Below are 25,414 nucleotides of genomic sequence, written 5' to 3'. Positions count from 1 at the left end.
GCATCCTGCTGAACACCCGCTCGGTCCACAGACACGCCACCGAACTCTGGGATCTACTCGACACTACATCACCGGACGTCGCCTTCCTTACTGAAACATGGATTGAACGCATCATCAACACCCGACATCGCCATAGCCATCCCGGACAGTTACAAGATCATCCGAAAAGACCGCACCGTCCAAACAGGAGGAGGCATCGCCATCGTCCATAAGAACACCATCAAAATCACGACCAGCTCCGACGATAACCTTGCAACCGCCGAACACCTCCACTTCCAGATCCACACCGACCCTAGGACCACACTCAGAGGCACCCTCATCTACAGGCCTCCAGGAACCCGTAAACAATTCAGCGAAGACATCACTGACTTCATCAGTCCACATGCCCTCGCCTCCGAGAACTACATTCTACTAGCCGACCTCAACTTCCACCTGGAAAAGAATAACAACAGCAACACTACCACCCTTCTTGACAACCTGGCCAATCTCGGCCTCAAACAACTTGTTGACACCCCCACCCATGTAGCCGGACATACGCTCGACCCAATCTTCACCTCCAGCAAACACATCTCCTTCGACCGCACCACAGCTCTCCATTGGACGGACCACAGTTGTGTTCACTTCAGCTACAAAACCACCTCGACCCACAACCCCCCACAACCTATCCCCCGAAGAATATGGAACAAAATCACCACCGACCAACTCCTCACATCGCTCAACCAAAACCCACCCGCCCTCTCATCGGACCCAAACCAAGCTGCCATCAAATTCAAACAATGGATCACTCACAGCGCTGACGAATTAACACCCTTGAAAAACCATCACACCAAACAAGACAGCAAAAAGGCCCCCTGGTTCAACGATGACCTTAAGAAATCCAAAAAGATATGCCGTACTCTCGAGAAAACATGGAGAAAAAACCCAACCACCGACAACATGACCACCTTCAAGGCAGCCACCCGCAAACACCACCAGCTGATGCGATCCATCAAGAAATCAGCATTCAAGAATCGACGACAACAACGCCCATAACAGCAAGGAACTATTCAACATCGTCAAAGAATTCACCAACCCCACCGCAGCCTCAAACGACATCACTCCCTCCCAAGACCTCTGCGATTCGTTATCCTCCTTCTTCTACAACAAAATTGCCGACATACATAACAGCTTCGAAAACAGTTCCAACGAACAATCCTCTCCACCCCCCTCAGAACCTAAACCGCCCTCTAACAACCTCAGCGCCTGGAACCCAATCACCACTGAAGACACCATCCACCTAATGAATTCCATCCACTCTGGCTCGCCAACCGACCCATGTCCCCACCACATCTTCAACAAAGCAGACTCCATCATCGCACCCCATCTCCGTGATGTCATCAACTGCTCCTTCATCTCTGCTACCTTCCCAGAAAGCTGGAAACATGCCGAAGTCAGCGCCCTCCTGAAGAAACCCACAGCAGACCCCTCTGAACTTAAAAACTACAGCCCCATATCCCTCCACCCATTCCCGGCCAAAGTCATTGAGAAAGCCGTCAATAGCCAACTCGCCGCCTTCCTCGAATCCAACAACTCCCTCGATCCCTCACAGTCCGGCTTTCGAGCCAAACACAGCACCGAAACCGCCCTCATCGCAGCAACAGACGACATCCGAACACTACTGGACAACGGAGAAACAGTGGCCCTCATTCTACTCGGCCTCTCCACCGCCTTCGACACTGTCTGTCACAGCACCCTCATACAACGCCTCAGCAACATCGGCATAAAAGGAAAAGCCTTGGACTGGATCATCTCGTTCCTAGCTGGGAGAACTCAGAGAGTCCGACTTCCCCCATTCAAATCAGAGGCCACCGAAGTCATCTGCGGTGTACCACAATGATCATCACTCAGTCCCACCCTCTTGAACGTTTACTCGCTTCCATCGCGCGTCAACACAACCTTAACATCATCTCCTACGCCACCCAGCTGATCCTTTCCCTCACCAAAGATCCCAACACCGCCAAAACCAATCTTCACGAAGGCATGAAAGAAGTAGCCGTATGGATGAAAAACAGCCGCCTTAAACTTAACTCAGACAAAACGGAAGTGCTCATCCTAGGATCATCCCCCTCTGCCTGGGACGACTCATGGTGGCCTTTGGATCTGGGCTCAGCACCCATACCCACAGACCAAGCACGTAACCTTGGCTTCATCCTAGACTCCTCACTCTCGATGACCAAACAAGTCAACGCCGTCTCATCCTCCTGCTTCAACGTACTTCGTATGCTCAAAAAAATCTTCCATTGGATCCCCGCCGAAACAAGAAAGACTGGCACCCACGCACTGGTTACGAGTCGACTAGACTACGGAAACACCCTCTATGCCCGAATTACAGCCAAGTTACAGAAAAAACTCCAACGCATCCAAAACGCATCAGCGAGACTCATTTTGGACATCCCTCGCCAAGATCACATTACCGGCCACCTGAAAGACCTCCACTGGCTTCCCGTCAACAAGAGAATAACATTCTGTCTCCTCACCCATGCACACAAGGCCCTCTACAAACTAGGGCCCGAATGCCTCAACACTCGACTATCCTTCTACACACCCACCCGCCAACTAAGATCCTCCAATCAAGGCCTCGCCGCAGTTCCGCGTATCCAAAGATCCACCATGGGAGGTAGATCCTTCTACTTGGCGGCAAAAAACCTGGAACTCACTCCCCATTCACCTTCGCCTTACACAGAACCACATCTCCTTCAGAAAAGAACTTAAAACCTGGCTATTCGATAAATAATGAACCCCCTCCCTAAGCGCCTTGAGACCCTCTGGGTGAGTAGTGCGCTATATAAATTCTTGAACTTGAACTTGTAGTCGTTCAGGGGGTCAAAGTCGCAGGCATCTAGAGCAGCCGATATAAGTTCAGGGCGGCGGATCTGGAGCATAGAGAGACTCATAGTAATCTTGGAACGTTTGGAGTTTGTCAGACTCTGTGGTAACCCATCAATCAATCAATCAATCAATCAATCAAAGACATTTATAGAGCGCACTACCTACCCGTAGGGTCTCAAGGCGCTTGGGGGGGGGGGGGGGTGTCGCTACTGCTCGAACAGCCAGGTCTTGAGCTTCTTCCTGAAGGAGAGGTGGTCTTGGGTCAGGCGCAGGTCGGCCGGGAGGGAGTTCCAGGTCTTGGCGGCCAGGTAGGAGAAGGACCTTCCTCCTGTAGTGGCTCTGCGGATGTGTGGGACGGCGGCGAGGGCGTGGCTGGCAGATCGGAGGTGGCGTTTGGGAGCGTAGAAGTTGATGCGGTTGTTGAGGTAGCTCGGGCCTTGATCGTGGAGAGCTTTGTGTGCGTGGGTAAGGAGGCGGAAGGTGATTCTCTTGTTGACCGGGAGCCAGTGCAGGTCTCTTAGGTGTCCGGAGATGTGGCTGTGTCGTGGGATGTCGAGGATGAGTCTGGCTGAGGCGTTCTGGATGCGCTGGAGTCTCTTCTGGATCTTGGCGGTGGTTCCGGCGTAGAGTGCGTTGCCGTAGTCCAGTCGGCTGGTGACGAGGGCCTGGGTGACAGTCTTCCTGGTCTCCGTGGGGATCCACCAGAAGATCTTCCGAAGCATGCGCAGGATGTTGAAGCATGACGAGGAGACGGCGTTGACTTGCCTGGTCATGGAGAGGGAGGAGTCCAGGATGAAACCCAGGTTGCGTGCGTGGTCCGTCGGTTTGGGTGCGGTGCCCAAGGCGGGGGGCCACCAGGAGTCGTCACAGGCGGAGGGCGAGGAGCCCAGGAGGAGGACCTCCGTCTTATCTGAGTTCAGTTTCAGGCGGCTCGTCGTCATCCACTCGGCTACCTCTTTCATCCCTTCGTGCAGGTTGGCCCTGGCGGCGGCGGGGTCGTTGGTCAGGGAGAGGATCAGCTGGGTGTCGTCGGCGTAGGAGATTATGTTGAGGTTGTGTTGGCGTGCGATGGCCGCGAGGGGGCTCATGTAGACGTTGAAGAGAGTAGGGCTCAGCGAGGATCCTTGAGGGACGCCGCAGATGACTTCAGTGGCCTCTGACTTGTACGGTGGTAGGCGGACTCTTTGTGTTCTTCCGTCGAGGAAGGAGACGATCCATTCCAGTGCCTTCTCCTGGATCCCGACGTTGCTGAGGCGCTGCACTAGGGTGCGGTGGCAGACTGTGTCGAAAGCCGCGGAGAGGTCTAGGAGGATGAGGGCCGCTGTTTCTCCGTTGTCCATCAGGGCTCGGATGTCGTCAGTGGCGGCGATGAGGGCGGTCTCGGTGCTGTGGTTGGCACGGAATCCGGACTGCGATGGGTCGAGGGATCCATTCGTCTCGAGGAAGGCGGCCAGCTGTTTGTTGACGGTCTTTTCGATGACTTTGGCTGGAAACGGGAGTAGAGAGATGGGGCGGTAGTTCTTGAGTTCGGTGGGGTCTGCTGTAGGTTTCTTGAGTAGAGCGCTGAGTTCGGCGTGCTTCCAGCTCTCGGGGAAGGTGGCGGTGTCGAATGAGGTGTTGATGATGTCCCGCAGGTGGGGTGCGATGACAGCGTCGGCTTTGTTGAAGACGTGGTGAGGGCAGGGGTCGGTCGGAGATCCGGAGTGGACGGAGTTCATCATGTGGACGGTGTCTTCGGTGTTGAGCGGGGTCCAGGCGCGGAGGGTGGTGGTGGGTGGCGTTGCTGCGGTCGTGGCGTGCGTCGGTTGAGTGCTGAAGCTGTTGTGTATGTCCGCGATCTTGTTGTGGAAGTAGGAGGCGAGGGAGTTGCAGAGGTCTTGCGATGGGGTGATGTTGTTGTTTCCGGCGTTTGGGTTGGAGAGCTCTTTCACGATGTTGAAGAGTTCCTTGCAGTTGTGTGCGTTGTTGTCCAGTCGGTTCTTGAATGCAGTTTTCTTGGCGGTGCGGATCAGTTGGTGGTGTTTCCAGGTGGCGAGCTTGAGGGTGGTCCTGTTGTCCGGCGTGGGTTCCTTTCTCCAGGCTTTCTCGAGGGCTCGGCAGTTCTTCTTGGAGCTCTTGAGTTCGTCGGTGAACCATGGGGCTCTCTTATTGTCGGGTCTGCTGGGCGGGATCCTCAGAGGGGCGAGTTCGTCTGCGCATTTGCTGATCCACTTCGAGAGGTTGTCGGCGGCCTGGCTGGGGTTCGCTGAGCTGGCCGGAGGGTGCTGGCTCAGGGAAGCGGCGAGCTGGTCGGCTGTGATCTTGTTCCAGCTTCTTCGGGCAACCTGTTGCTGGTGGTGGTGGATCGTCGTTCTTCTGAAGGTGAAGTGGATGCATCTGTGGTCCGTCCAGTGGAGTTCTGTGGCGTGGCTGAAGGCGATGTCTTTGCTGGATGAGAAGATGGCGTCGAGTGTGTGTCCGGCGAGGTGGGTGGGGGTGGTCCCTTTCCCTAGCTTTAGTTTCGCAATGTGGGTTTTGACTGCCCGCGTTTTCAGGCAACGCGCTAAAAGAGTACCCACCCTGTCCCCTCCGTCGTAGTAGCGCTGCCGCAATGCAAGCAAAGTGTGCTCCGCTTTATTCATCCTGTGGGCCCGAAGCTGGCCTCTAAGGACAGCCATGCGCCGTTTATGCACTGCCAAAGGGCGCTCCTGATCCAATTTCTCCAATGTTTTGATTTTGCGCGTCCTACCGATAGCAATTGACGTAAGGGTACCGCGAATCGTAGCTTTAAACGCATCCCACAAAACAGGAAGGGGCGTTTCTGGGAGATCATTAGATTCAAAATAGGAGGAAATGGCAGATTGGAGTGCCTCTTTATCCACCGGGTCCCTGAGAACGTGGAGCGGAAATCGCCATCTCGTAGGCTGTGCAGGGTGAACAAAGCGCTCATGGAGGAGAAGTTCTATATGAGCTTGATCAGATACTGATATATCGGAGATATCTGCGGAGAGGATATCTTTAACCAGAGAATGGGACACAAAGAGGAAGTCAATGCGAGGATAAGAGCGATGCGCGTGAGAGTAGAATGTGTATCCACGGCTCTAAGGAGAGTGATAGTGCCTGGCATCTATGAGATTTACGGCGATAAAAGATTTTTTAGGCGCTGCCCACAAAGCCCCCAACCCATAAAACGCGCCCCCTCTGCGGTCCAACTCTGCATCCCAAACCAGGTTCAGAGCTCCCCCCACTATGAGGTCTGTACCTACCGGCACTATATGCTCCCGTAAAATCTTGCGCAGGAAAGCGTCTTGACCCTGATTTGGCGCATACACATTGCAAAGAGTAAGTGTGCGATGCCCTCTCCTGACCCCCACCTTAAGAAATCTGCTCTGAGTCCCTGACTACCTTAGTGTCGCTCTGTGAGATGCCCGCCCTACAGAGGATAGCTACACCCGCTGTCTTGGAGTCTGCGGAGGACCAAAACTGGTGAGGGAAACATGGGGGAGACATACGTTTTACATCATTTCTGAGAAGGTGTGTCTCTTGCAGGAAAATTATGTCTGGGTTCTGTAATAAGAGGTATTGCCACATCTGGCGCCTTTTGTTGGGGGGGGATTGAGACCCTTCACGTTAAGGGACAAGATTTTCAAACAGGGTACAGACATCATTGTCACCTATCGTCAGGTAGGGTCGCTGTCTCAGACATGTGGTACATCCAGCTAGGTATCCGCTGGAAGCTCTCCCGAGGGGCCATGGACTCCCCCGCCAAGGAGAGAGGTAGGAAAGGAAAAGAGGGGGGAGGGGTGGGGGTGGGGGTGGCTGAAACACTACTGTTACGGCCAACATGGCCAACATATTCCTAGTCCCTTCTAGGGAGTAGCCAGGCACTGTGGCACAGGCTGTCCCGGAGATGTCACTCTCTCAGGAATAGGAGTGGGGGAACGGTCATCACACCAGACAAAGCGTCAGAGACTCAGGATCGCAGCCCCAGACTGCCACTGCTCTAGAATATTCCGGTATGGTGGATAGTATACTTTGAGGTGAGCAGCAGAGTTCAGCTACTTAATGGCAGCCGGTTGCGAGCTCGAGGGCGAACGACCTCCTTCTAAGGATTTGATGTGCTGGATTATGTCTTCTTTTTTCCGGGAAAAACTGCTGTGACCTCTGGAGGAAGGGCGCCGAGAGTGGTGAACCAGGTTCCACAGTGGCTTTAGTGTGGTCCGGGTCTTAGTAGGCAGTCGGGAGGGGCTTGCCGGGGGGCGGCGGGGGGAGACTGGGATCTGGAGCAGCTGGGCTGCCTCTCTGTATGACCTCAGTACTCGCCGCTTGGACTCACACTGGAATATGAGGGCGAAGGGATGTCCCCATTGATAGCGGATGTTAAGCTCCCGAAGCTTGTCGGTGATGGGTCTAAAGTCTCTTCGGCGTTGAAGCGTCGTGGGGGCCAAATCCTAGTAAAACTGGATGGGCACACCATTGAGCCGGATCTCAGGTTTGTCCAGAGCTGCTTTGAGGATTGGTTCCTTCTCAGTAAAAAAATTGACCCGTGTTAGGATGTCACGGATGAGGCCGGGCCTCCCTGGGGGTCCAGTCACTCGGTGTGCACGGTCCAAGGCGGGCAACGCGGCAAAGCCATCACCCCTGAAGTTGCGAAGCAGGTCCTCCACAAAAGTCATGATATCCACACCTTCTGCTTCGATCGGAACCCCCATATGCGTATGTTGTTCCATCGCCACCTATTTTCCAAATCCTCCTGTTTGATCTGCAACTCAATGTGCTGCTCCTCCAGAGTGGCCAACCGCTGCCATAAGTGCTCTTGTTCCTCTGTACGGGTGTCTAGAGTTCGGTCAATGTCGTCTACCCGGTCGCCCAACTCCCTTACATCTTTCCATAGATCTTTGACGCAGGCCTGAACCTCGTTTCGCAAAGACCCTATTTCGATATTGAATTCTTGCATGAAGAGCATCATAAAAGCCTGTGTGACTGGCTCAGAAGGGCCCCCAGTCGCCAGCATCACCGCAGAAGCAGGAGGTGGATCTGGTTTATCCCCCGTGGCCGCTGCTGCAGATGTAGACTCTTTAGGGGCTGCTGAAGCTTGTTTCTCAAGTTTTGATCGTGTCATGGTCATATAGGAGGGTTGCCCTGCCGCTGCGGACCCCCCCCGGTGATACCCCCTCGATCTAAACTGCTATCAATCCACTAAGTCAGCGTACTTCACCACACAACCCCAGCACCCGCCCCTGCGGATGGCAACAAGGAGTCAGGCACACTAGAGTATTAATGCGGGTGTTGGTACTGAAGAGTGCGGGGTATACGTGGGTCCCAGGGGTTAAGAGGCAGCCAGCAGGGCAGGGCTCTGACCAGTCTCACAGCAAGGCCACTTCCCCACAGCTTCAGGATGTTCGCAGCCCAGATGAAGCAGCCAGCAGGTAGCAGAGCCCCACCCGAGCGGAGAAAGGCAGCCGAAGAATCGCAGGAGTGCTAGGCCAGTAGCCGGCACTCGAGCAATGGAGGAACCGGCCCCCTTGTGTCCTGCGACCTTAGCCGTGTAGGTAGTGAGGCAGGAGCATCAGCCAAGATACAGGCCCCCTGGAACCACACCGGTGGTCAAGAAAATTGTGCAATGGGCCCCAGCCCCGTGAGAATCAGCCAGGTCCGCACCAGGAAGGGAAGGTCTCTGCCTACAGCGCTGTATCCCCACAGCCAGTCACCAGCGCGAAGCAGGGCCACCAGCCAGGGTCACTGGCAGAATGACAAAAGCCGGAAGTCAGTGGGGCACGTAGAACTCCAATCAGGGGTGCAGGTAGAATATCAAAGGCAGAGTGTCCAGATCAACAAACACGCAGGAGCAGTCATCAGGAACCAGCGCCTTCGGTAGGGGGAGGGGTGTCGCCGGTAGAGCACAGGTCTAGGCCTGGGGGGACACTGGGGACACAGGGGAATCTCACAGTACATGCCAAAGTGTTGCCCCCCCCCCAACGGCGACTCCAACACCCCCATACCTGTACAGGGCCCGCTCTCCTGGACCTCTCCGTCACACTCCAGCCACCAAGAACAAGCAGGGCTAGCGCAGAGCTCAGGTCACAAAATGGTGGACCTCCGCATTGCATGTTTCAGTCCCTGCTGTGCCAGCTGGTCTCCGTGTCCGCAGCTTTCCACTTGCCGTGCACCAGTTCTCTCAGACAGCTGTTAGCCTCAGCAGTTCAGGCAGCCGTTATAAAAGGAGCCCCTTGTGGCTCCCCTCGAATTACAGCATGGCCGGGGAGAGGAGCAGAGTGCCTGTGGCAGTCGCGCACCTCGCGGCTCCCACAATCAATCAATCAATCAAGCATTTGTAAAGCGCCTTACTCACCCGGAGGGTCTCAAGGCGCTTGGGGAGGGGGGGGTCCGCTACTGCTCGAACAGCCAGGTCTTGAGTTGCTTCCTGAAGGAGAGGTGGTCTTGGGTCCGGCGGAGGTGGATGGGGAGGGAGTTCCACGTCTTGGCTGCCAGGTAGGAGAAGGATCTTCCTCCCGTTGTGGCTCTTCGGATGCGGGGAACGGCGGCGAGTGCGTGGCTGGTTGATCGTAACTGGCGGGTTGGAGTGTAGAAGGTCAGGCGGTCGTTGAGGTATCTGGGGCCTTGGTTGTGGAGAGCTTTGTGTGCATGGGTGAGGAGTCGGGACGTGATTCTCTTGCTGATGGGGAGCCAGTGCAGGTCTCTCAGGTGTTCGGAGATGTGGCTGTGTCGGGGGATGTCCAGGATGAGTCGTGCTGAGGCGTTCTGAATGTGCTAGAGTCTTTTCTGAAGTTTGGCTGTGGTTCCGGCGTAGAGGGCGTTGCCGTAGTCCAGTCGGCTGGTGACGAGCGCCTGGGTGACCGTCTTCCTGGTTCCGGTGGGGATCCACCGGAAGATCTTCCGTAGCATGCGTAGGATGTTGAAGCATGACGCGGAGACAGCGTTGACTTGTCTGGTCATCGAGAGGGAGGAGTCCAGGATGAAGCCCAGGTTGCGTGCGTGGTCCGTTGGCTTGGGTGCACTGCCCAGGGTAGGAGGCCACCAGGAATCGTCCCAGGCGGCGGGTGATGATCCCAGGATGAGGACTTCCGTCTTATCTGAGTTCAGTTTCAGGCGGCTGTTCATCATCCATTCAGCTACGTCTTTCATCCCTTCGTGTAGGTTGGTTCTGGCGGTTGCGGGGTCGTTGGTGATGGAGAGGATCAGCTGAGTGTCGTCGGCGTAGGAGATGATGTTGAGGTTGTGTTGGCGTGCGATTGCCGCGAGGGAGCTCATGTAGATGTTGAAAAGAGTGGGGCTGAGCAATGATCCTTGTGGTCCGCCGCAGATGACTTCGGTGGCTTCTGATCTGAACGGGGGGAGGCGTAGTCTCTGGGTTCTTCCGGCGAGGAAGGAGATGATCCACTCCTGTGCCTTCTCCTGGATTCCGATGTTGCTGAGGCGCTGTACTAGGGTGTGATGGCAGACCGTGTCGAACGCTGCGGAGAGGTCCAGGAGGATGAGAGCCGCTGTTTCCCCGTTTTCGAGCAGGGCTCGGATGTCGTCGGTGGATGCGATGAGGGCGGTCTCGGTGCTGTGGTTGGCTCTGAAGCCAGACTGCGAGTGGTTGAGGGATCCATTCGTCTCGAGGAAGGCGGCCAGCTGTTTGTTGACGGTCTTTTCGATGACTTTGGCCGGAAAAGGAAGGAGCGAGATGGGGCGGTAGTTTTTGAGGTCGGTGGGGTCCGCTGATGGTTTCTTCAGTAGAGCACGGAGTTCGGCGTGCTTCCAGCTTTCTGGGAAGGTGGCGGTGTTGAAGGAGGCGTTGATGATGTCCCAGAGATGGGGTGCGATGATAGAGTCGGCCTTGTTGAAGACGTGGTGAGGGCAGGGGTCGGTAAGTGATCCGGAGTGGATGGAGTTCATCGTGCGGATGGTGTCTTCGGTGTTGATCGGGGTCCAGGCGCGGAGGGTGGTGGTAGGGGGCGTTGGTGCGGTCGTAGGGTGCGTTGGCTGTGTGCTGAAACTGTTGTGTATATCTGCAATTTTGCTGTGGAAGAACGAGGCGAGCGAGTTGCAGAGGTCTTGCGATGGGGTGATGTCGTTGTTTCCGGCGCTAGGGTTCGAGAGCTCTTTGACGATGTTGAAGAGTTCCTTGCTGTTGTGGGCGTTGTTGTCTAGTCGTTCCTTGAATGCAGTTTTCTTGGTGGTGTGGATCAGTTGGTGGTGTTTTCGGGTGGCGTGTTTGAGGGTGGTCATGTTGTCTGTTGTTGGGTCTCTGCGCCAGACTTTCTCGAGGGCTCGGCAGTTCTTCTTAGAGCTCTTGAGTTCGTCGGTGAACCAGGATGCTTTCTTGTTGCAGGATCTGACGGGGGTTTTCAGTGGGGCGAGGTCGTCGGCACAGTTGCTGATCCACCTTGTGAGGCTGTTGGCGGCTTGGTTGAGGTTCGTTGAGCTGGCGGGAGGGTTCTGGCTCAGGGATGTGGCGAGCTGGTCGGTGGTGATCTTGTTCCAGTTTCTGCGAGGGTCCTGATGCGGGTGGTGGTGGAGCGTGGTCCTTCCGAATCTGAAGTGGACGCAGCTGTGGTCTGTCCAGTGGAGTCCGGTGGCGTGGCTGAAGGAGATGTCCTTGCTGGAGGAGAAGACGGGGTCAAGCGTGTGGCCGGCGTAGTGGGTGGGGGTGGTCACCAGTTGCGTGAGTCCGAGGGTGGCGAGGTTGTCCAGCAGGGTGGTGGTGTTGCGGTCGTTGTTGTTCTCCAGGTGAAAGTTGAGGTCCCCTAGGAGGATGTAGTCAGCAGAGGGGAGGGCGTGCGGGCTGATGAAGTCGGCGATGTCTTTGCTGATTTGTGTGCGTGGTCCCGGGGGTCTGTAGATGAGGGTGCCTCTGAGGGTGGTCTTGGGGTCGGTGTGTATCTGGAAGTGCAGGTGTTCGGCGGTTGTGAGGGTGTCGTCGGAGTTGGTCTAGATGCGGATGGTGTTCTTGTGGACGATGACGATGCCTCCTCCGGTCTGGTTGATGCGGTCCCTCCGGGTGATCTTGTATCCGTCCGGGTTGGCGATGGCGATGTCGATGTCGGGCGCTAAGGATGCGTTCATCCAGGTTTCCGTGAGGAAGGCGACGTCTGGAGATGTGGAGTCGAGGAGGTTCCAGAGTTCGACGTCGTGTCTGTGGACGGAGCGGGTGTTGAGCAGGATGCACTTCAGGTGGTGGCTGCTGGTGCTCGGCTTGGCGGGTGCGGTGCAGGGTCGGATGCTGGTGAACTTGCAGGATTGGTAGGTGAAGGGTCCGTGGGTGCGTCCTGGGGTGGCACGGTGGCAGCAGGGGATCCGGCCGGTGTTGAGTGCGTTGAGGGTGGCTGCGTCGTAGGTCCGGCGGGTAGGCTGGCGTCTGCGGGGGCCAAGGGGTCTGGGGCTGGGCGTGGTACAGGCGCGGATGGGCACAGACGGGCTTGCCTTTGGCACGCCTTCGGCGCACCATCGGCGCACCCGCTGCGCGTACGCATGCACTCTGCCATAAATGGAGAGTGGGGGGGCCAGGGAGGAGCAGCTGGGAGGCGGGAGCGGGGTGGCGAGGGGGGGGAGCGTGCGGAGATGCTAGGGGGAGCCACAAAGACCTCACAGGGGCTGCAGAAGCCCTCAAGGTGTTACCGCGCAGGGCCTGGGCAGCGGTAATGGCGGACACCCCTCCCGTCGTCCGAGGCACAAGATGGCGGCGGGGCAAGCGACCCGGGGATCCAACGTCGGGACCAACGCTCTCCTGTCCCCGGATGCCTACCATCTGGGAGGGCCTCCGCCGTTGAGGGCGATCGTCGGGCTAGGCTCTTACCCCTTGGCAGCAGCCGCTGCACAGGGCCGTTCCAGGGCAGCCAACACACAATGGCTGACACCTTCCCTCCAGACGCCACAAGCAGTCTCTCCCCAGGGCGCCGCAAGGAATATTAGTGAGGGCCCACCACAAGGCTGATTCAGCCCCCGCTGTTAAAGAGCCGGGACTGATCTGCTAATGTTCGCCGGCCTCCAACCGCAGGGGTACTGGGAGCGCTCAAAACTCCGCTTCACAAAATGGCGCGTGCGCTCCCCTAAGCAGAAGCCCTCATCTTCTTTCAGTGCCTACACCACGATTCACCGGCCAGGAGAATCAGCGGAGATCTAAGATGTGGTCCAAGGCTTGTCTGAAGGCAGTTGCCCCCAGGTAAGGCCCCACCGGCGCTAATTCCAGGCTATAAAATGCTTATTCCGCCAGAAGCAGACCGGAGCCCCTAAAGCGTGCGTCTCACTCCATCCACAGCGAGACCACACCCTCCCCCCTCTTTTTGTTTTTGACACTAAGTGCCCGATTACGACTTTGACAGTGCAGCTCCGGGTCCGCCCTGGAGCCGCACTGCCAAAGCCGTAGTTAGACTGCCCTCCAGATTGAGTTTTCTCCAGCCTGGTAGGCTGGATTTTGGCATTCCCACGGTGCTGCCTCTGAAATTGGGCACTGCAATGGGAACACCAAAAACTTTTCCTGAATGGCATGGACTTAAATGTCCATGCCATGCAGGAACTGGGGCGTATGCACACAGGGGGGGCAAATATTGTGTCCCCCTGCATACATCCCAATGCAAAGGAGGTACAGGGGGCCGTGCAGGTCCCCTTTGTTTTCTCTCCACCACGGTGTTCATGTAGGACGAACCTCCATGACACCGCCAGCAGAGAGGAAACTCGTAATATGTTTGGTGGGATCGCAGTGGTCCCGACAAGCATATTGCCGCCTTCAGACTGCTGCCACACTGCCAGGGAATAGTGGTTACCTGGCAGCTGCGGTCGGCTGTGGCGGTCGGACTGCCCGACTCCGTTATAAGGCAGTCAGGAGACTGCCACGCCCCTACGAGTCTGACTGACTGTGGACCGCGAGACTTAATGGGGCCATAAGAGAGGAGAGGTGGCTGCATTGCTGTGATTTATAAAGATAGCTATACTTGTAGCTTTACCCAGGAAATCAGCCCGGACTGCGAAAGCGCCATTTTTAGAATAGCCCTAACAGACAACTTTGCGTTTTCTGGACTGCTCATTTATTGCCCGGGCCGTCTAAATCTTTTAGAGAAGCAGTAGTCAATGTGACCAGCGCTTCACCGCTTAAGCTAGCCAACTTCTCCATTATTGGTATCTCCATCTGGAGTCTGATAATGACCCGGACATTCGCAACTTCCTTGGCGCCGTGGCACCCTGCCAACTACTCCAATATGTTCCAGGGCCCACACAAATGCAGCTGGCCACCTCCTTGACCCTGTTCTGTCTAATATTCCGCTCCTTGAGGCTCCGTCGTCTCTACCTATGACATGGACCGACCACAAACTTGTACTTTTCTCGCTACACCCAGAAGGCTTTAAATTCCAGGGCCTTCGCAATCCGATATTTAAATGCCCTTGGCACAACTTATATCATTTCACCTTCTGAGACGCTCTCGCCATTACACAGCTAGCACTGCTTACAAACATGGAGTTGTCAAGCGACTGTTTCAGGAAGTGGGTTAATCAGGCTTTGGACAAATGTATCCTGGCCAACTGCATCTATCTCAAGAAAGCCTGGTCTAATGTCTGGTTTGATGAGGCTCTCACAAAAATTTGGAAGAACTGTAAAGTGTTAGAACGCACCTGGAGGTGCTCATACAGTCCCACTGCTAAACTTGAATATAAAACGGCTGTGAAGGCCTATCATAAACAGATACAGAAATCTTGTGCCACCTATTTTGCTAACAAAATCAACACCAGTAACAACCCCTCCAAAGCGATCTTTTCCTTGCTGAAGGATTTGGTGAAATCCCCGTTGTCATCCGAAAACACTATTACATCTAATGCCCAATGTGAAGCTTTGGCCACCTATTTTTTTCAACAAGGTGGCAGGTATATATGACAGCTTCCATCCTAAGCGCGATGGCCTGAACCCTTTGAGGGGTGATTCTACTGGCAGTGAGATCCATTCCCTTCCTGCTTTCACATCAATCATGGTGGAAGGCTTTCGGGCCTTGTTCACCAAGATAAAATCGAGGTCCCCCGATGACCCCCTTAAACCAGAACTTTTTGTTAAGTTCCAAGACTGCCTCCTACCTAGCTGTGTGGAAATCATCAATCTCTGCCTATCATCCGCAGAGTCCCCGCAATCCTGGAAACATGCTAAAGTAATTCCATTATTAAAGAAGCCAACGTTAGACGCCTCCAGTCCGGAGAATTATTGTCTGATCTCTCTGCTTCCTTTTCTGGCGAAAATAACGGAATCCAACGTGAACACCACTCTATCCCAGTATCTGGAATGTCACTCCATACTAGATTCCTCGTAAAATGGCTTCAGCCCGCAACACAGCACAGAGTCGGCCCTACTGGCAGTTACGGAGCAACTTGGACCATCCATGGAAGAGGGTAGAACGTCAGCACTTATCATGCTAGGTCTTAGTGCTGCTTTCGACACGGTCTCCCACAACATCCTGCTGTTCCGGTTGCAGGAGATTGGCATTTCCTTCAAAGCTCTTGGTTGGTTTACATCATTCCTGGCCAATAGGTCATTTCATTCAAGTTATTGCCCCTCTCTTCCACTCTCAGACCCATTATTTACGCTGTGGCGTCCCCCAGGGGTTAGCACTGAGCCCGACCCTGTTTAATGTCTATATTTGGCCGCTGGCTTTGCTGGCTAGAGCTCACAATGTCTCTCTGGTGTCATATGCGGATGACACGTAGCTGGTACTATCCTTTACCAAGGACCCTACCTAGCCTGAATGCTGCTAAATTTGAGGAGGATCTGACGACCATCGCAGGCTGGATATGTCAACTGCCTCCAGTTGAATTCCACGAAATCTGAGATCCTCCTACTAGGTAGAGACTTGCAACTTTGGGGCAGTAACTGGTGGCCTCTGTAGCTGGGCACCGCCCTGTACCAGAAGTTTTTATAAAAAAACGTGGCATAGGGGTTGATAGCACCCTCTCTTTTGAGGACCATGCCAAGTCTGTGGCATTGACCTGCTTTGGTTTATGGCGTAGCGTCAAACCCATACTGTTATTTATTTTTTTACCCCCTTATTTGCCAGCTGGTCATCCAAGATACAGTTCTGGCCAGGCTGGACTATTGCAACAGTCTGTTGCTGCGCTCTAATAAATTTGTGATTAAACGGCTGCAGCGTACCATGGACGTGGCAGCTCGCACACTGTTTGCCCTACCCAGGTACTGCTCAGTCTCTGGTCTTCTGCGCCGCCTTCACTGGCTGCCTATAGAGCAAATTATTCATTTTAAAGCACTTTGCATTACGCATAAAATCTTGGCAGGCTGAAGTCCGGCGATTCTGAGCAATCTTTGCCATCTTTACATCCAGACGCGGGCACTCCGATCGGCCGATCTTCATTTGGTACGTGTGCCGCGATTCCGTAGAACCAGAACAGAAGGGCATTCATTTAACGTGCTTGCACCGACTATCTGGAATTCTCTGCTACTTTCCATCAGAAATATTCGTAACCTTCTATCCTTTAGATGGGCAGTGAAGACCTGGCTTTTTCAATAATCAGGAGCTCCTTTCGCACTTTCCCCTCTGGCAATTAGTGCTGGTACGTCCCTTTGCCGGGACAGCCATGCGCTTTACAAATTCCCTAACATAACATAACCGAGCGCATCATTTGCGAATAGTAGAATTGAGATTTTGAAAGCACTCAAAAGTGGGGCATCGTTGAAGCTAGTGCCAACGAAATTCCGTCTGGTTCATGTAAGGGAAAAAAGCTATGGTGGCAGAGAACAGCCCTGGCCCTCTTGCTTGTTAACTAGGGATGGGCCAGTGTTTTCCCCCCCATGGAAACTTGCTCAGAATTGGTAGATATCTGATAGAGACATCTAGCCGCAGATTCCTTGACTTCTGAATTCTCCCCAGGTACCAATTTGAATCCAGAAATGTTTCAGCAGTACCTCTGCGCGCCGGTCGAATGTGTTGTACGGCTCCGTGATGACGTCGACTCTGGTCATGAAGTCAGTGGAGCCAAATAAGTCCCTTCCGGCGCACGGACGTTAGTTTCTTCTTTTTTCCACACTCTAGAGTGGATCTGGAGAAGCGGTTCCTTGGCTCGATTTTTAACTTGATTCGACACTTGGTGTTGGTGGAACACCGTGCCTTAATCTAATGTCTACAGGTTTCAAACCTTGTGGGTCTTGTAGCCTACATAGGTCAGTGATGGACCTGCATACAATGTGTATGCAGTGTTTAGACGAGCACCACGACGCCAAGGATTGTGGCTCCTTCCAGAAGCTAAAGCCGAAGTTGTTGAAGGAGCGCCTTCTGAAGTTGATGGCGGCGCCTGTGTCGCGATCCTCTGAGGCTTCCCGGCCTCTGTCTTCATCGGCTCGGGAACAGCATTCTCGGGGTCGATCTAGGAGCCAAAGTTGTCTGTACCAACGTTGTCTGTTACCGCATTGGCATTTAAAGGAGTGATTACGGAAATTGAGCAGGGAGTGCAAATGAGAGCAAATTGAATCCCCATTGGACACAAAGTACTGACCTAAAAAGCAAAGTTAAAAAGGGAATAAAAAAGAAAAGAAAAAAAACTGCTGTTTTTAAGCACTCTTGGTAGCGTGCCCCTAGCGGGAGCAGCGGTGCATGGGACATCTGTTTCCAATTAGCACGCGCGCTGCTGCTCGCTTCCGCAAGCTGGATGCCAGCACAAGCACAAGTGCTTGAAAAAAAAGCTGACCAATTTCTTAAGGTCAACTCCTAGTGCAGCGCGTGTGCGCTGCCTAGGCAAGACCTAAAAACCACAGAGCAAAATTATACAGCGAGAAGCGTGCTAGAAGTGGGTCCAAGACAATCCGTAATTTTCACAATATGTACAGCAAACACTGATGCATAAATGGTTACTTGTATAAGTCAAACACCGAGGACCTGATTGACTGTATTGTAGGGTACCACTGCCCCTCCCCTCTTCAGCTGGAGAAAGTTCAAATTCAAACGCAAATAATTCCAGGATTCTCTTTTATTCTGTGGTGAATACTCCTTTATCACTAGAGAATATCCTCAAATGGCTGTTATCTCAAAGCCTTTCAGTGTTTATAGTTTTTTTATATTCAATAATCTGTTTTTTGTGCCGAGCTTACCGACATCATTTATCAATGCTTTTCTTGTTTTCCAAATTCAATTCCGATTTACATCTTTATCTACTATGTTCAGTATCTCTACATGTTTCAAGTATAAATGTTTTTTAGGAATAAGAAAATTATAAGTTTATAAGTTAACACCCTTTTTTTGATTCTCGTATATTAATCATTCTTCAAGTTCATGACCACATACATAAGCAATTTTCGTTGAAAAAAGGACTAGAAAGTGGAAAATAATTGTTGACATACCAGTTGTAAAACTAGCAAGTTCCTTGATTTGTGCGGCATGCATTCTGTCTACATCTGAATTCAAAAGCAATTGTCATCACTTTCATTTTAAAAGGGTGCTTGTATTGTTTTTGAACATAAATTATGAATTAACCAACTATGATAAAACCACATTTGAACCTTTAACTCTGTTTATTGCTCTTAACAAACATTCTTCTTGTCATGCAGGCTGTGATTGCTTGCCGCTGTCAATCCTGTTCAAAATAGACTGCCATCTCCCATTTTAGAAGGTGTAATCGTTTTTCCATTCTATAGAATGAAATACACATATCTATATATAGTATTTTGGAAGAAAAACAGAGGCTTGCCTCTGTTTACAGAAACATGATTTGAATGTGTATCCGTTGTTCAGTCCTTTTATCAAAAGTCTGATATTAAAATTAACGTCTTATAATCCATGTCCCATAAAAGAAGTACCTTTGTTGTTCATCAGTCAAAACTAATCGAAATGGTGGCTGTACATTTTCACATCCTGAATAACTCATGTTGTAGGGATAGTCTTCCCGTGTCTGCCCATCATTTTTTTTGTGTGTGTGTGTGTTATGAAGCTGCTCCTCTGCTGAGTGAAGTGTTCCACAGAATTTAGAAGGCAGAATAGATTTGAGATGTGCTGAGCATGGAAAAGCATATTGCTCCTGTTCACATGGGACAAACCCAACTTAATGAATAATAACCGTGAGTGATGTGTACTTGCAATGCACGAGCCTCAACAAGTCCTCACACGGGGAAATAATACCATTACTAAAATGAAAGGAAACACTGAGGAAAGCCACACGAGGGCGAAGACATGGAAAACTATAGAGGGATTTTACAGGTTCTCGGCCAAAACAATTTTTTTCTTCGGTACAACGTGATGTAGTTGAAACTAAGCACTACATGTTGTGTGGTGTCTGTGGTGTAGGCGTGCATGCGCTCGGCTCGCAGTGTCTTATCTCGTGTGTTTTACTTCTGCAGGCTGGTGAGAGAGTTTGTGGCCCAGAACAATGCAGTGCAGATCAAGCATGTTATTCAGATCCTGTCGCAGGAGTTTGCGCTGTCCCAGCACCCGCACAGCCGGAAAGGAGGGCTCATCGGCCTGGCAGCCTGCTCCATCGCCCTTGGCAAGGTAAGCTGTGCACTACAACCTTTATCACTGCCAGTGGCACGAGAGCATGGTGATGGAATGGATGTGGGTCTGCTGTCCATCTGTGCTGGGGGAATCCTGTTTGATACTGCCCATGGTACCACAGTGACTGCTGAAAATCCTTTCAAACTTAACTGCTGCGTTTGCCTCAAATAGTGTACAATTTTGCAGACCCTGAACGGTCAAGAGGCCTTTTTCTCTTGCACTTTGTCTTATCAGCTTCCTGCTATTGTGTATGGAGAAGCACCTTGCTCATGGTGCTTAAAACCTAATTCTTGTGTCTGGTAGGCATTGACTGCTGGAATGAAACATTTTCACTCAATTTTGCTCCTAGTGGTTCAGAAAGTAACCATGAAATAAAATCTATTTATTTTGTTTTTCGATGGCCAGAGTGGTATACGTTTAACTGCTCTTACAAGTTCATGGACCTAACTTTACCGAAGATGTCTTACATATGTGTATAATTATGTGTTTAAAGAATTGTGAAATATTGTTGTAATACTTTTATGAGACCGTTGTTAATGTCAGTACATTGGATACAAAACGTGTGTTTATGTGTGTGACTCGCAGAAGAGGGTGTAAAAAGAAGTACTAAGGAAAGTCATAGTCCACATGAGCGCACTCGACACCATTGTAATCAAATCCAATATGTGTCCTTTGTAAATCTCTAAATCGGTTGAAACTGACTCATTAGTTATGGGCTGACTATATCTTTCTTTATTTCTTTGTGGGTTACTGCTGGCTAGTGAGCTGAAGTACCCAATAAGATGCAAACCCTGAGAGCTGGTCATAGGGCCGTCTTACTTTCACATTTATATTCCAGCCCCTTAAGGACAAAGAAAGGGGTGTTGACATCCCAGCAACATTAACCATCGCAGTCCTGTGATTCGCTACACCTGTGACGGCCCTGTCCCCACATGTTACAGTTATCGGTTCCATATTTAGTACGGTTCAGAGCCCTGTTTTTGGCCATGCTGCGACACCTTGAATGGCCCAACAGCAGCCTCTTTCTCACTCACCTGGGAGCCCAAGGACTGAATGGTCATCATGTGAACTGTAAGAAGTGTGAGACGCTTGGCCTTCAGTGTAGAACTGCTCCTTATAGCGCTTTGAGTGGTGATGCTGCATTAGTGTATTGGCCTGGATGTGCTTTACACGTCTTTATGCTCAGTAGGCATAAACTTTAATTAATAAGCAAAAGCCTAACTTAATGGCTTTTAGGCGCTTGTTTCGTGGCTCTGAAACGTATACATAGAACGTCCAATAGGCTTGTAAAATCAGCAGGCTTGTGATCGTTTTGATCTAATCTATTGGAAACACAATACAGAATCCCAAAACATTAGGGTGCTCTACTATTACAAGTATTGTAGCCATAATGAACGGTGCATTGCTGCTTCCGGAAGTAGTATGGGCGCCTTTTTGAGACATGCTGATACTATGCCTTGAAAGACAGAGCTGCTTTACTTACACTAGCTAACCGCCAATGCACTTGGCCACGAGGGCAAAAGGGATTTCAAACTCCATGGCCATTTCATCCTTGTCCTCATCACCGACACTGGCAGTGACCTTTATTTAGCTTCAAGACGTCTACCACAGCTAGCCTGATGCTGTCCCCTTCTTATTCTGAGGTTGACGCGGTTCCATTAATGGCGCTGGCTTTCGGTTCAGATACTGTTCCGTTCTCCAAGTGTAATCTTAGTATGGCTGTGGGCTTGGGCCTTTCCTCTATCATATTGACAGGTCTAAAGACGCATGGAATCTTGTTTCTCTCAGTAGCAGTGTGGGAATGCAGGATGGTAGGACTTCTTCCATTAGCAGCGAATGCTAGGGTTCACATTTTTAGGGTAACCTGGGTAAGAACAGCTTGTACCTTCCTCTACTGTTCAGAAAGGCGTGAGGGTGGTAGATTTTCCGGAGAACTGTGAACCAGCGGACAAAACCCGTAGCTGAGCCGCTTTTTAGAGATGACAACACCTTAAATGCAAATTCTGCACACCTAGGTTCAGTTTTGGACTGTTCAGTGGGATAGCCGTGTTTTATGCTCATGGTTTGTGATGCCTGTCATGCACCTGGCATCGCTGTGGAAGCCTCTGGGCCGTGCTCCTGAGGCCTCTGAGGTCACGTCCTTCTCACTAAATGGAAGACATTTCTGTAGGGGGGGGGGGAATCTTGTAAAGCCGTAGCGTGACAAGGCTGCATTCTCCTCTAAGTGTGTCTGGAATCTGAGTGGGATCCTATTCTGTGGCTGGGTCATGGTCGAGCCGTTCCCTTTTCACTGACGTCATTCTTTGGCTGGACTCACCTGAATGCTCCCTTCTGTTTCTTGCAACGGAAGGGTGGTTTTGGCGACGTCGGTCTGATGCCGTTTGGCTGTTGAAAGAACCTGTTCGCTCCTCTTCAGGGTTAGAAAGCGCTAGCTATAGACATGCATTTATTTATTTAATATTTTTATATACTGTATACATTCACAAATACTTCTGCAGGTATAACTAGCAGTTCTACAACGAACAGATTTCCTCCTTCTTTGATTCATTTAATTGGTATGCTAATGCTAAAAATAATAAACTGCAGTTTCCACTAGGTGTCGGTCTCCCGCCATGAAAGGCATCCAACAACCCAGTGGTTTGACGGGAACTCTCCCTCAAATCTGGGAGAAAACTGTATGTCCCAAAAAATGTCAGGTCAGATATATGAATCTTTTTGCGGCCCCAAGCACTCCGATTCGGACCTTGCGACTTGCCATGTTAGGAGTCAGTAAAGTTTTACCGAGTCTTAAAATGGGATTGCGACTGGATAACTGTTCGGTATTTGGAAAGGGTTTGTTTTAGGCTTCACTTCCAAATACCGAATCTTTTCTAGATGTATCAGTGGTTTTACTTGTATTTCCGCTCGCAAACCGAAAGGTTACCAACTCCCAAACCGAAGTGCTAACTTACTCTTTTATAAAAGGAATGTGTGTATATTTATACGTGAATATATTCGTGTATGTGTATATATGTATATGTATGTGTATGTCTGTGTGTGTGTGTGTGTATATATATATATATATATATTTATTCATATGAATGTGTATATTTATACGTGTATATTTGTGTTTGTATATATTTGTGTGTGTGTGTATGCAGGTATATGTATGTATATGTCTGTGTGTATACATATATCTATACTACTATTATAAAGAGAGAACTTACACCTTTTGGCAAGGTAAACACGGAAACCACAGCGCCAATCTACACACCCAATACATTGTTTGAATCCTCAGGACATAGGCGACAGAAAGAAAAAAAAACGTAAATTAAAAAATTAAAATTTCAAAACAAAGTAGTTCCCTAAACTAGCGCCGGCCGCGACGTAGCGCTGACCGCGACCTAGACGTCATGACGACATGCGGGGGAGGAGCGGTGACGTGCGGCGAGGAGTGGCGTGGAGTCTGGAGTGGGCTGCTCATGGAGAGGCAAAGAGCGGCGAGGAGTGGCGGTGCAGTACGTTGCGGGCGGCCAGGTAAGGCTAAGGCAGGCTGTGGGCGGGAGGCGGGCGGATCGAGGCGCGAGGTGCGAGGCGGGCTGGGCAATGTCGGGCGGGAGGCAAGAGGCGGGCTTGGCAATGTTGGGCGGGAGGTGGGAGGCGGTCTGGGCAATGTCGGGGCAGGCGGCGGGGGGTGGCGGCGAGGCGGGCAGGAGTGCACAGAGACTTTAAATGCTGCCCCCAGCCCCCTTCTGCCCCAGGCAACGCCGGGGCGGGCTGCTAGTATGCATATATATATATATATGTGTGTGTGTGTGCATATGTGTATGTATATGTGTGTGCATATGTGTATTCACCTCCTTTACTTTTTAAATCCCAAAGGCATTAGACCCAGACACCGTTGATCTCCGATTGATAGATTTATTCTTTACGCGTCCTCCATAACGTCTTTCGGTCACCCCTGTTTAAATTTAAAAAAAAATAAAAAATATTATATATAAAAGAAAAGGTTGGAATCTGGGGTGGTTGTAACCTGTTCCAGTGTTGCTCCCGCCATCGGGTAAAACAAAGAACTAATTCGACCGATTAAAAGCGTGAAGCATTTGGCTGTGAATACACTGTGGATTTTTTACCAAAACCTACACTGGAGAAAAGAGTAACGCTGTGTATGCAGTAAGAGGCATTGTGGACCTTGTAGTCTGAATAAAGGAGTTCATTGGGAGAAGAAAGAATTAAGGTAAACTGAATATCATTTGAAGTGACTTTTCGCATTCAGCACTATAAAAGAATTAAAATGGGTACTTTTACCTTAAATTCCACCAACACTCGGAAAATCATTTAAAAAGACTGCCTCTTTAATTTAATGGAAAGTTGTCCCTCTTCAGTGTTCCAGCCACGTTTGAAAAGACTAACGAACCCACCCCAGAAACCATGCATATGATTAAGAGGTAACTGACCTCGAAACGCGTTATGCCGTCCTGCTTGTGAATATCTCATTGCCTGGAAATAAAGAACCTTGAACATGCTGGTGTGGTCGGTCATTGCGCTGCTGATGGCTGTGCGTAATTCCTGTTGGATATATAGTGACATCTTTAATGTTTAGTGACATCGAAGCTGAGACGCATATCCATGCAGACCTCCCTTTGTTACACTCCTGTATGCAAAGCCTCTCTTATATTTTCATTTTTGTTTATTATACCATGAACAATTCAATAGCTTTGCTGGCTAAAAGTCCTGCCTGTAACTAACAGGTGATACGTTTACCCAATTCAAAGACACTCACTTTATTGTCCCCATAAGTAAGAATTGCTTTACTGGATGTTATGGAATATCTTTTGTTCCCTGACTTAGTCTCTGTTCATGTCTACACTTAACCACACAGCCACGCCTGTCCACGTAATCATGCCTGAGTGATCAAGCTTCTACGTGCAACCACATTATTCAATGCAGCGACGCCTTTATACCATGGGGCTTGTATTTTAGGTTTAGGTGCAGACGGTGTTTACTACAGTCTCCAAGGTGGCCACCATCATTTATTACTAGTACTCCTGGGTCACTGCTACTTTTTCACTCCCAATGGACAGCTAAGTTACTCATTTAAAGATAGTGAAGCTGAACAATCAAGACTTACTGTAGGAGGAGATTGTGGACTAACGTTTCAGAAAAAGCATGACAACAATAGACATAAATGACCTAAATGTCCTTTCATAGCTATTCCTTCTAATGGGAAACAGTTTTCTTTACATGTTGGTCAAAAAGTGCAGTTAGCATTAAGATATATACAGAAACTGTGGGTGTTACCACCTTCAAATTCTTTAATAGCACGTTTTCAATGCTGGGTGCTAGAAAACTAAATAATATGGGCCCCTATGGACAATGTTGGTCTGTAACCAAGGCATCAAACCAGCAGCTCTTCAGCGTATAGGTACTAAGGTGCTTCTCTGGATAAATGTGGCAACAATCACTGCAAAGTTTTATTTGGGTCCTGCTAGTTCATTTGCTCCAGGCAGGTTTCAGTTGACTTTGCTTGAAGTCTGTCCTACTGTTCAGGAGCCAACTCCTCTACTTTCAGCAGGCATTCCAGTTTCTCGTTCTTCAGAGCAGGGTACACTAGCAGAATGTTTCCAAATTCTAGGCCCGGCTTGGAGGGATCAGCTAGCAGCAATCTTGCGAATGTCTTGTTAGAATATATGCGCTATGTCAAATTACTCGTCCCATGGGGTAGTACATATCCCAAGTTGTGGCTAGTGGCGATCAGCCAGGAACAGGTTTATTTAAAAGATCAAAGCTTCTTCCATCAGAACATAGTTCATTTCCCAGCTAGTTGATGGAATACCCAGGAAGCCCTGATTCTAATTGGGTATACAGTTTTGTGGTTTGCCCTCTGCATCTTTTGCCCTGGCCTACTTTTTGGTACGCAGACTCTGACAAGTGTGCCCGTATATCACCACACATCTTCTCAAGCCTCCAGAAACATTGAGCTAAGGATTGTGAGGACTAAAGGATCATTCTAGGGGAAGAGCTTTGTGATCATGTGCCAACTGTGGAAACTAGTCTATCAGCTGTAAAAGAAACCCTGGTTATTGTGCTTTAGTGTCTCTGATGCACCTTCAA

General features: G+C 50.8%; 1 protein-coding gene across 2 annotated transcripts in view; it reads left to right on the top strand.

Moving 5' to 3' along the window:
• Positions 1-25,414, top strand: part of VAC14 (VAC14 component of PIKFYVE complex) — a 1,981,056-nt gene that overhangs the window by 106,310 nt on the left and 1,849,332 nt on the right. For both annotated transcript variants that reach the window (XM_086945294.1, XM_086945293.1), the window contains exon 3: positions 19,168-19,318. In XM_086945294.1, the coding sequence (XP_086801420.1) occupies positions 19,168-19,318 (151 nt within the window). The remainder of the gene's footprint in view (positions 1-19,167; positions 19,319-25,414) is intronic.

The sequence above is a fragment of the Lissotriton vulgaris genome, chromosome 12 (genome assembly GCF_964263255.1).
Source record: "Lissotriton vulgaris chromosome 12, aLisVul1.2, whole genome shotgun sequence".
NCBI lineage: Eukaryota > Metazoa > Chordata > Amphibia > Caudata > Salamandridae > Lissotriton > Lissotriton vulgaris.
This window is presented reverse-complemented; position numbering and strand designations above follow the sequence as displayed.